The sequence below is a fragment of the Trypanosoma cruzi genome, genomic scaffold (genome assembly GCF_000209065.1).
Source record: "Trypanosoma cruzi strain CL Brener 1047053516711 genomic scaffold, whole genome shotgun sequence".
NCBI classification, from domain to species: Eukaryota; Euglenozoa; class Kinetoplastea; order Trypanosomatida; family Trypanosomatidae; genus Trypanosoma; species Trypanosoma cruzi.
Window position 1 is genome coordinate 191,062 of NW_001849563.1, and position 9,478 is coordinate 200,539.

The 9,478-nt window shown below is 44.5% G+C and overlaps 7 protein-coding genes across 7 annotated transcripts, besides 25 other annotated features; all 7 read right to left on the reverse strand.

The window, feature by feature from the left end:
* Tc00.1047053506693.4 (elongation initiation factor 2 alpha subunit, putative) lies at positions 1 to 601 on the reverse strand (the record flags this gene model as incomplete). The annotated part of the gene is made up of 1 exon (XM_800928.1): positions 1 to 601. A coding segment is annotated over one exon (601 nt), but the record flags the coding sequence as incomplete, so codon positions are not given.
* Positions 1 to 9,478: a sequence feature (heterozygous, Esmeraldo-like haplotype).
* Positions 644 to 685: a sequence feature (A-rich).
* Positions 816 to 836: a microsatellite.
* Tc00.1047053506693.7 (hypothetical protein, conserved) lies at positions 973 to 1,278 on the reverse strand (the record flags this gene model as incomplete). The annotated part of the gene is made up of 1 exon (XM_800929.1): positions 973 to 1,278. The coding sequence occupies one exon, from the start codon at positions 1,276 to 1,278 to the stop codon at positions 973 to 975; it is 306 nt and encodes a 101-aa protein (XP_806022.1).
* Positions 1,335 to 1,407: a sequence feature (A-rich).
* Positions 1,661 to 1,683: a microsatellite.
* Tc00.1047053506693.10 (uncharacterized protein) lies at positions 1,782 to 2,807 on the reverse strand (the record flags this gene model as incomplete). The annotated part of the gene is made up of 1 exon (XM_800923.1): positions 1,782 to 2,807. One exon carries the CDS (start codon positions 2,805 to 2,807, stop codon positions 1,782 to 1,784), a length of 1,026 nt encoding a protein of 341 aa, XP_806016.1.
* Positions 2,858 to 2,890: a sequence feature (AT_rich).
* Tc00.1047053506693.20 (hypothetical protein, conserved) lies at positions 3,240 to 4,166 on the reverse strand (the record flags this gene model as incomplete). The annotated part of the gene is made up of 1 exon (XM_800924.1): positions 3,240 to 4,166. The coding sequence occupies one exon, from the start codon at positions 4,164 to 4,166 to the stop codon at positions 3,240 to 3,242; it is 927 nt and encodes a 308-aa protein (XP_806017.1).
* Positions 4,189 to 4,211: a microsatellite.
* Positions 4,285 to 4,316: a microsatellite.
* Positions 4,442 to 4,493: a sequence feature (A-rich).
* Positions 4,625 to 4,680: a sequence feature (A-rich).
* Positions 4,728 to 4,859: a sequence feature (A-rich).
* Positions 5,023 to 5,045: a microsatellite.
* Positions 5,231 to 5,256: a microsatellite.
* Positions 5,349 to 5,408: a sequence feature (T-rich).
* Positions 5,441 to 5,483: a sequence feature (T-rich).
* Positions 5,504 to 5,536: a microsatellite.
* Positions 5,651 to 5,705: a microsatellite.
* Positions 5,694 to 6,425, reverse strand: Tc00.1047053506693.30 (RNA-binding protein 6, putative; the record flags this gene model as incomplete). The annotated part of the gene is made up of 1 exon (XM_800925.1): positions 5,694 to 6,425. One exon carries the CDS (start codon positions 6,423 to 6,425, stop codon positions 5,694 to 5,696), a length of 732 nt encoding a protein of 243 aa, XP_806018.1.
* Positions 6,184 to 6,269: a microsatellite.
* Positions 6,271 to 6,344: a microsatellite.
* Positions 6,484 to 6,531: a microsatellite.
* Positions 6,579 to 6,621: a microsatellite.
* Positions 6,718 to 6,754: a sequence feature (A-rich).
* Positions 6,793 to 6,812: a microsatellite.
* Positions 6,818 to 6,862: a microsatellite.
* Positions 6,955 to 6,987: a microsatellite.
* Positions 7,013 to 7,819, reverse strand: Tc00.1047053506693.40 (hypothetical protein, conserved; the record flags this gene model as incomplete). Its single annotated transcript, XM_800926.1, has 1 exon — positions 7,013 to 7,819. One exon carries the CDS (start codon positions 7,817 to 7,819, stop codon positions 7,013 to 7,015), a length of 807 nt encoding a protein of 268 aa, XP_806019.1.
* Positions 8,107 to 9,478, reverse strand: Tc00.1047053506693.50 (hypothetical protein, conserved; the record flags this gene model as incomplete). The annotated part of the gene is made up of 1 exon (XM_800927.1): positions 8,107 to 9,478. A coding segment is annotated over one exon (1,372 nt), but the record flags the coding sequence as incomplete, so codon positions are not given.

Sequence of the window (9,478 nt, forward strand, 5' to 3'; positions counted from 1 at the left end):
GTATCCCTTTCTCCTTATCAATTCGAATTACTTGAGCAGCCTCATTCCTACCTACCTTTATAACTTTTCCAATGGCCCGAATGCGGATCCTCGTAATTTCCGTGTACGGAATAATACCCTCATGATTGCCATACTCCAGGAGTTGAACCACAGCGGAAGTATCATTGACCTGAATCACTTTGACCCACACCACATCATTTTCCTTTGGCAGCTTTTCCTCGTAGAAACACACGTCCCGCCCGTCCCAGGTCGTTACTCCAAGACAAGCGGCCAAAAACCTCTGCTGCCGCTTGTCAAGATCTTTCATCCATTGCGGTTTCTGAGTATTATCTCCCCCCGACTGTTCCGTGTCCACCGTAACGGCAGCCGCGGCTGAGAGAATAGAAGCCTTCTCCAGCTCTATCAGCACCTTTTCAAAAGTGGATGCGTCAAAGGGAACGTTAAACGGTTCTGTCAAGGTGAGTTTTCTCCGCGAGAGGGTTGGATGACGGACGAAGTACTGCTTCGGCGCCTGGTAATACGCCTCGTCGGTGGTTCGGCAGCAGCACTTCGTACTGTAATCCACCCTCTCGATGTCCTTCACTGGGCCATGCGACGCCATCGGTGTATTAACTTCTTGGCACGGATGCAAGCCGACACCACCAAAAGCAAAAAAAAAAAAAGGAAAAAAAAGGCAAAAGAGAGAGCGAAAGTTTCAAAAAAACACTTTTAAAACGGTGCCCAACTGTATGAAAGGGTTAGGAAAAACAGTCGAAAGCGACGAGATCACAATAAATAATTTTCGCTTTATTCAGAGAGCAAATGGAGAGAGAACCAAAAAAAAAAAAAAAAAAAAACGCCGGCAGGCATTCGCAGCATAAGGCGGGTCACAATACCGTCATTCCAAACAAATCCCAGCAGTGACTTTGTTATAAAAATATTTGCAACCAAAAACTCACAATTCGCAGCCGAAATGCAACCCCATAATAATTCCTACCCGCCCCTCGAGGGCATAGTCAACCCATCCAGCAGCTCAGTTCGCTGAAGCCTTCCCTGTCCCTCATTAAACTCTTTTGTAAAGTCATCCTCGGAGCTATTGAAAAACGCCTCAATGGCATCGCGGTCAGCCTGTCCAAGTGGGGTGTTGTTTTTCTTGCTCCTTCGTACTGGAGAGTCATCAGGCAAGCCACGTTGCCCTTGAAGCTTCCCGACTTGTGCCCGAAGCGCATCGTGCCTCTCACGCAACGTTGACAACTCCGCCAGTAGCCGCTCACGCACCAACTCCTCCCTTGATGACATCTCCTTTCAGTGAAAAGACGTCACCCCAATCAATTTTGGCACTCTAACAGAGCTGTAAAATAATAAACAAAAAAAAAAAGCATAAGAAAAACACAAAGATGAAAAAAAAAGACCCAAAGACAGAGAAAAGCATGTGGGCGAAAGACATTCGCAAAGAGAGTCATGTAATATAACTCGGAATAAACAAACGTGAACACCTCACAAAATAATTAGCATCATACACTAAAAAACCACGTCACAAACTGCAGTTCACCTGTAGAATAGCATCCCCCTCCCCTCTCCCCCTGGAAGGTTAACGATAATGTACCATACATGTATAATATATGTATATGTATTGTATGTACAAAGGGAAGGGAAAAAAAAATAACAAAGCAAGGCTTTAATATATATATATATATATATATACAACAATAAAGTTGCGCATTTGACTCTCTCTTTCACTGCATTATGCCCGAACGTTAAAAACAAAAGAAAAAAAAGTTGTTATCGCCATAAGAAGAGCATCACGTGTTGCTTCTTTGACCCAAAAACCGAGAAATTTGGCTGATGAGAAGAAGCAGCCACAGGGAACGCTCGGTTTTGTCCGTGAATGCAATTTCGACGCAGTGGCCTCCAGCCTCTTTGCAGTGCTCAAGTTCAATTGCAAATTTTTGTGGTGGAGAAGCCACCGGCCTGACGCGATTCACCGCTTGGAGCGAAACGATGTGGCGTGTCTGTGAAACATCGTCTGGGCTGTCAAAAAACAAAAGTGTTTTTGTTTGGCTCAGAACACAATAGACTCGACTCCAATGCCGTACAACCTTCAGAAAAACGTAATTCTGCCGTATGACCCGCTCACTTTCGAGGCTATAGCTCGTGTCGACAGGAGGGCACCAGCAGTTTTTCGGAGAGCGTTCAACAGACGGCCGCAACGCCCGTGACGAAGGCAATTTTACGCCCTTGTTTCTACTTTCCGCCAGATCGCCATGATCATCGTCGCTATCCGGCAACACGGCAGAAGAAGGCGACGTGGCACCAGGCAGCAAATGTGACGGCACGGAGTTCTCTATCAGATTCAACTCACTTCTCAGCCAGGCGTTCGATAACTGATTATCCAGATAATCGCTCTTCATCGTGGCAATTTGCATGCGCAGTATCTCCAGCTCATTCTCGTATGAATTCGAAAGGGCACGAACAACATGCTCATCGTAGGAGGGAGCTGAACTGGCGGAAACCAATTTTTTGTTTTCCTCCCGCTGTTGATGAATTTCCTCGCGGAGTTTGGCAACTTCGGCCAACAGCTCCTTTTGCCTCCACCGCTCGCTGTTCTCATTCTCCTCCGTTGCCCTGCGAAGAGCACGCAGCGTGCTCATTGTATCCGACAGTTTATCACCGCACACCTTCAGCCGCATGCCGGTGTTTTGGAGCAGTTGGTGCATGTTTTCATGCGCAATACGGAATATCTCCGCCGACCCCATTGCATACTCCACGACAAGTTGAAGCCGATCCGCCCATTCATTCTGTAAAAAATCCATCGCCGGGCTCGTCATTGTCCCCGCCCCACTTCAACTATCCACCTTTTCCTGCCGCAACTCATTCCATTTATAAAAAAAAAATTAAAAATTAAAAAAATCAAAATCTCATATGAATACACACACACAAATATACACGCAAACAAATACGTATACATGAAATCAAGCAAAAGGGATGAAAGCGTCAGTACACCACAGGAATAAAAGCAAAAAACCTGCACACGCACCCACAGTAAAAAAAAAAAAGGAAAACGGTCCCGCTTCTGGCATCCTCTTATCAGAGGCATCAATTACTTTTCAGCGTACGAAAAAAAAAAAAAAATAGGGGAAAAAAAACTACAAAAAATAACCGCACGCTTACACACAAGCACACAATGAAGATGGAGAAACTTAAGACAGACAGGGATGAATGCATGTATGCGCAAAAAAAAACAACAAAAAAACCACGATTTATCTGAAGGTGATGAGGTCATTAGGATATACGTGTGAAAAGACTGCCTTTGGATTCGTGCAGGAGAAGGCGCTTGTGAGATACATGGGAGAGTCCAACTCGTCAAACACCCACACGCCTAGTGGGCCATCCAGCACCTCAAAGCCCAATGTTTTGTAATCATGAATTGTTCCCCAAACAGAGCACCAGCAGCCAAATGAAATGCTACACTTTCGGAGTGCATCCTCAACGTCATGAGAAAACCTGCGCTTCGTGAGAACGTTGATGGGCACAAACTGACGAAAACAATGAAATAGACCGTAACGGTTCACGCCACTCGCACTGGGGGCCACCCTCTTGAGAAACTCGGATACATTCATGACGCGGCATATTTCCCCCCGATCATTTTCCACCTCCACGGAGGGAATGGACTCGCCAGCACGCAAAGGACCCGGAAAACGAGATGCATCAAAATTTAAAAACATCCGCACTCTTTCATGTGAGAAAACAAAGTACATGAGTTCCTCTCGAGTAAGCCAAAAGGGCGTTTCATAGCCATGCTCTTTTGCTATTCCACCCAGCGTACTCAAGGCCTCCTCTGAGGTGGTGAGGGCAACGCCCCTGGCAGAAAGAGCAGGTGCGGTGATGTCCACAACGACGGGCATGTCTCCGCGGCGTCTATTAATTTTTCTCCAACGCTCGGAGTGAACGAGAACTGCCCGCGCAAAACCCGCATGCATCGTGCTCCACAAGGCCTCCTCTGGCAGTATGGCATCCAAAAGATACTCGGGCCTCACAGAAAGCCCCAGTTGATGAACCTGTGACGAAGTGAGAACGTGCGCCATTGGTCGCACTGCAGCGGATGCCCTTTTTAGCAACGCCGAGTGCACCATGGCGTCTGCCCAGGGGGCAATCGGCTCGTTGAAGATGGTGAGGCGTCTGCTCATACAGCCCGTCTGCGGGAAAGAAATGGGTGGATGGATGGATGGATGTGTTTATTTGATATGTAGTGCGAGCAGACCCCCTTTTTCCATGCCGCCACCACCAACACAAAGACAGAGAGAGAAAAAGAGAGAAAAAAAAAAAAAAAAAAAGAACATGAGACCCAAAAAGATAATAAAAAATAAAATAACGCCACCACATCCATCCAACTCATTTCCACCACAACTCACGTGACGGAAGTTGAGACGCAGCGGTGCGTATGCATGCAACATACGGGGGCAAAAAAAAAAAGAAATGTAAGGTAAAAAGAAGGAAAAAAAAAAAAAAAAAAAGCAGGTCGCACAACAAAGACAAGTCATGAGTGGTAAACCGATCGTAGGAGGGGGATTGTACAAACACAAAAACCAGCCACGTCTCTGTTCGCATCAAACAAAAATCCATGGCGGCTCAACGACAGTCCGGGAACAAAAACAAAAAAAGACACGAGCACAAAAGTTTAAGCAAAAAAAAAAAAAAAAAAAGACAGGCCGAAGTAAAGAGGCCGTGCCGGTCAGTCTGTAGGGAATAAAAAAAAGAAGAAAAAAAAAATTGCCAACAAAAAGAAAAAAAGAAAGAAAAGTAAAAAATTACGACTGGAAGAAAAAAAACAAAACAAAACAAAAAACACACATAAAAAAAAAAAAAAGGGAAAAAAGAAAGCAACCACACGGGGCCCAGTACCCCGAACAAAGGCGATGCAATTGCCCGGCGCAAAGATATGTCGCCCCTAACCCTAAGCCCACAGGTCAATACAAAAACAACAAAAACTAAAGACCCAAGCCCAAAAAGAAAAGAAAAAAAAGAAAAGTGGGACCCCCCCCCAAAAAAAAAAAAAAAAAAAAAAACAGTGAATAATTCACCTCCCAATCCCTGAAACGCTCATCCATGCAAAAACACCAAAATGCATCCAATATACATACATGTATCCATATACAGGGTGGGAAGAAGATGGGGGGAAAAAAAAAAGATGCATCAAATCAATGTAATCATCAACAGATAAATTAGAAAAAGACACAAACACGCCCACTAGAAAAAAAAAAAAAAAGAAAAAAAAAACCAGACACACAGCTACAGCATCCGCACAGTCAAATCTCGTTTCATCAGTCCCGTATACATCCCCAACAGCAACAAACTTGTTGGGTTTAGGCTTTTTTTTTTTTTTTTCTCCCCCCTTTTTTTTCCTCTTTTATTTATTTTATTTTTTATTTCATCGTTCTTCTTTAATTAACTGACAGTCGTGTTTTTTTTTTGTTTGTTTCTTTCTTTTCCTTCTTCTTTCGTTTCCCGCCCTCGTTGCTTATCGTTCTTTTTTTTTTTTCTTTTTTTTTTTTCCTTTCCCCCCCTGTCATCAGCCAATGCAACAAACATAACCGTCAAAAAAAAAAAAAAGTTACGGAGAAATAAATAAATAAAAGACGTGGATTTAGTTTTTTCTTTTTTTCTTTTTTTCTTGTTGTTGTTGTTGTTTGTTGTTTGTTGTTTTATTATTATTATTATGTTATTGTCCCATGTGTGTGTTGGTTATTGGCACCCGAAACAATGTTAAGTGGATTTGTAGAATACCCAACTTTTATTCTTTTCCCGTGAAATTCAAACCCGTTCATTCGCTCTACAGCCTCCTTGGCGTCCTCTGGGTTACAGAAATAAACAAAGCCGTATCCCTTTGGAAGATTCGTCTGCCTGTCGTGGATGATCCTGGCGCCATCCAGAGGCCCAAAGCGAGAAAAAAGCCCATGCAGCTCTGCACTGACCACGTCAGGTGCCAAATAATTTACAATGAGCTGCTTGCGGTACCGTTCATCATTACTCGGCACGGGAGTGGTTTGATGACGTTGCGTCGAATTATGGCCCATCTGATGATACCCACCAGGAGCCGCGTTGTAGCCACTTACAAGGTTTTGGTTCATGGGAGCAACAGAGATCTGCATAAATGGGGTACTTTGAGAAACTCTTAAAGACATTACATTCCGCTGCTGGTGTAATTGATGTTGCTGAAGATGATGATGATTAGGGTGATGATGATGATGATGATGATGATGATGATGATGATGATGATGATGATGATGGTGCTGTTGTTGTTGTTGTTGTTGTTGTTGTTGAATTTGTTGTTGGTGTTGTTGTTGTTGAATTTGTTGGTGTTGTTGCTCTGCATATGGCTGGTATTGCAACGGTCCTTGACGCTGCTGCGTTGCTGCATACGGTTGATACCCTTTATAAAGCACCATGGGCGCAGATGACTGCGGATTACTGTGGTAGTACATGAGCGCTATAAAATGCAGCCAAATGTATTATATATAAATATATCTATTTATATTTATATTTATATTTACAAGCAAACCAGCAGAAATTTGTCAGAGTACAGAAGTAAGCCACCACGCAAAAAAAAAAAAAAAGAAAAACAAACAAAAAAAAAAAAAAAAACCGAAGAAAAGGGAATAATCGCTGAGTGTTAAACCTGTTGCTGGTGTGGTTCTTGTACACATGTGTGCAAAGGGGGGAAGTGGGTGGGCAATGAGGAAAAAAAAAGAGGATCAAAAAAGAAGAAAAAAAAAAATCCCGGAGATTTCACAGCAAGTGAACAAAAGAAGGAAAACACACACACACACACACACGCTTTAAAAAAAAAAAAAAAAAAAAAAAGCAAAAAAATAAAAAATAAAAATAATGTCTGCAATGACATTTTAAACAAGTCAAGCAAATTACATATAGATGTGTATATGTAATTTTTGAAAAGGCAAAAAACAACAACGAGATAAGAAAAAAAAAACCAAAAAAAAAAAAAAAAAACAGATATCAGCAATTCGACGTCCCGTCATAAACGGCCCAATGCCGTTTCATGGGTGATGGAAGAAATGATGCACTCCCGTTCATCAAGGGTAAGAAATTCCTCGAGAAGCTGTAGCAACTGATCTGGTCGAACGGAGACATCGTAGTCCAAGGCGTGGAACATACGCCACTCCGTCTGGGCGCAGATCTCATGCAGGGAAAATGAATCGTGTGAACTGGACGGCAATACATCCAACATATACTTGAGAGTAATTTTGTAATCAACATGCCACTTGAGTGCCAGGGAAAAGGCGACAAAAAGACTTCTCCAGCAGTTGCCAAGATGAAGCCAAAAAAAATTACCTCTGGATGAATTACAAAGTCGCTCCATGTATTTCTCAATGGAGTGCCGAAGTTGTAGTTTATCGATGATACAAAAGGCAATGACCCACGCGGCCGCATCCACATCCGCAAAGACGTAATGGAGATAAAAGATCATGGCCTCTATGGACATATGGGATGATCCAAAAACGCCCTGAAATTGTTCATTTTCATCGTTGAATAAATCAAACAATGTTGTGTTTGCCTTCGCCGCGGGTATATGTTTATCAGCCACAATAAATGACATCCTGCTCTCCGTATCGCTGGGATATGCAGCAGTTGCATCCAACCGATAAGATTCCATCATTCTGCACCAAAGTGTGAAGAGTGTCCTGCCGACACGAGTCTCGATGCTGCAACGCAATTGGCGAGGCAAAAAAAAGGGGGAAACGCCATCACGGCTCTGTTCCTCCTCAAGCTTTGCATATTTCTTTGCGCATGTCTCAATCTTTCCACGCAGAGCCTTCGGCATCGCTTTTCTATTGCCGGCTTCGCCCACAGGCAGCACCCACGGCGCATGAGGAACACACACACAAGAAAAAAAAAAAAAAAAGGAAAAAGCGCAGTGCCTAAAAAAAGAGCAAACAAACAACCACAAAAAAAAGCAAACATTTTTTTCTTCTTAATGCGGCACACACACCCACACACACACAAAAAAAAAAAAAAGAGGGCGGAGTAACAGACCATTGAGTTTGAAAACACATCTCTTTTCTTTGAATTTTTTTTTCTTTCATTCTCGATTTTTATTGTTTTACATGTCTACTTCCGTTTTTTGGCCGTTGGTGCAGACACACCGCCCGCCACGGGAAGAGAGAGGCCCAACTTCTTCTCCAACTCCTTCCGTTGAAGCTCCAGAGCGGCAAGTTTGTCGGCCTCGTATTGACATTCCTTCGCCTCACGGTCCCTGTCCGCCTCTGCGATGCCAAACTCCAAGAAAAGAGGCTTCAGGCGTGACGCCTCCGCCTCCTCCAGTTGTTTCAGTTGCCGTCGCACACGGTCCATCTCACGCTGCAAACGGTCCACTTTTTCCCTCTCCTGCTGAACGCGAGCCTCCATGTTTGCCTTACGCCCCGAGATCTCCGCCATCTCGTTGCTCACCCGCTCCTCGGTGCGTAGGAGGACCTCCTCGGCGGACTCAAAACGGACGCGTACGGCGGCCAAGTTCTTTTCAAGATCCGCAATTTCCCGCCGCGCCTTCTCGGACGCGACGCGAGCCTCTTCATTACGGCGCAACAACTGCTCGCTCCGATCCTTAATGATGCGCCGTTCCATTTCAATTTCGTCTTCGGCCTGAGACAAGTCCCTTTCCTTGAAAGAGAGACCCTCAATCTCGGCCCTGAGCTTCGGAACAATAAGGCTCTTGTTCTTCTCCGCGTTTCGCGCCAATGTCGTCCGATGGCCAATAAGAGATTTATATCGGAAGTCATTGAATCCGACATTCATCTTCTCCAGCGTCATATTTCCTCTGAGCTGATCGTCCAAAAGCTCTCCCGTGGCATTTGACATGCAATTGCGTCGCAGATTCAACTCTCGAAGGGTACGATTGCTGGTCAAAAATAATGCAATGGCCTTCCCTCCGTCATCAGCGATCTTGTTGCAGGAGAGATTGAGTGAAATAAGCCCTTCGTTTGTCTTCATGGCCTCCGCGATACATTTTGACCCAGCATCCTTAAGTTTGTTGTTCGACAGATCTAAATGCTGCAGCGTGCTGTTCGCCGTGAGAGCCGTTCCAATTGCGGCCCCATCTGCCTCGCGAATCTCACAGAAAGAAAGGAAAAGTGAACGGAGGTACTTGTTTTCTGCCAGCCCTTCCATAATATACTTGGAGGCGCCCCCAAAGCTATTGTAAGAAAGCCGCAGTGTCTTTAATGCCGTTGAAGATGACAGGACTCGCTGCATTGCCTTGGCCGTCTTCTCTCCGAGTTCGTTAACCTCCAAATTTAGATATTCAAGCTTGTCCTCTCCATCCTCAATGGCTCCAGCAATCGCTTTAAACAGGACCATCCCACCATTGTCACCCATGTTGTTCCGCTGCAGGGAAAGGTGGGTGATGCAAGTGGTCTCCAGGACCGGAGCCAGCGCCTTAATACCTGCGTACCCCAAATTGTTGACAGAAATATCCAAATGTTTC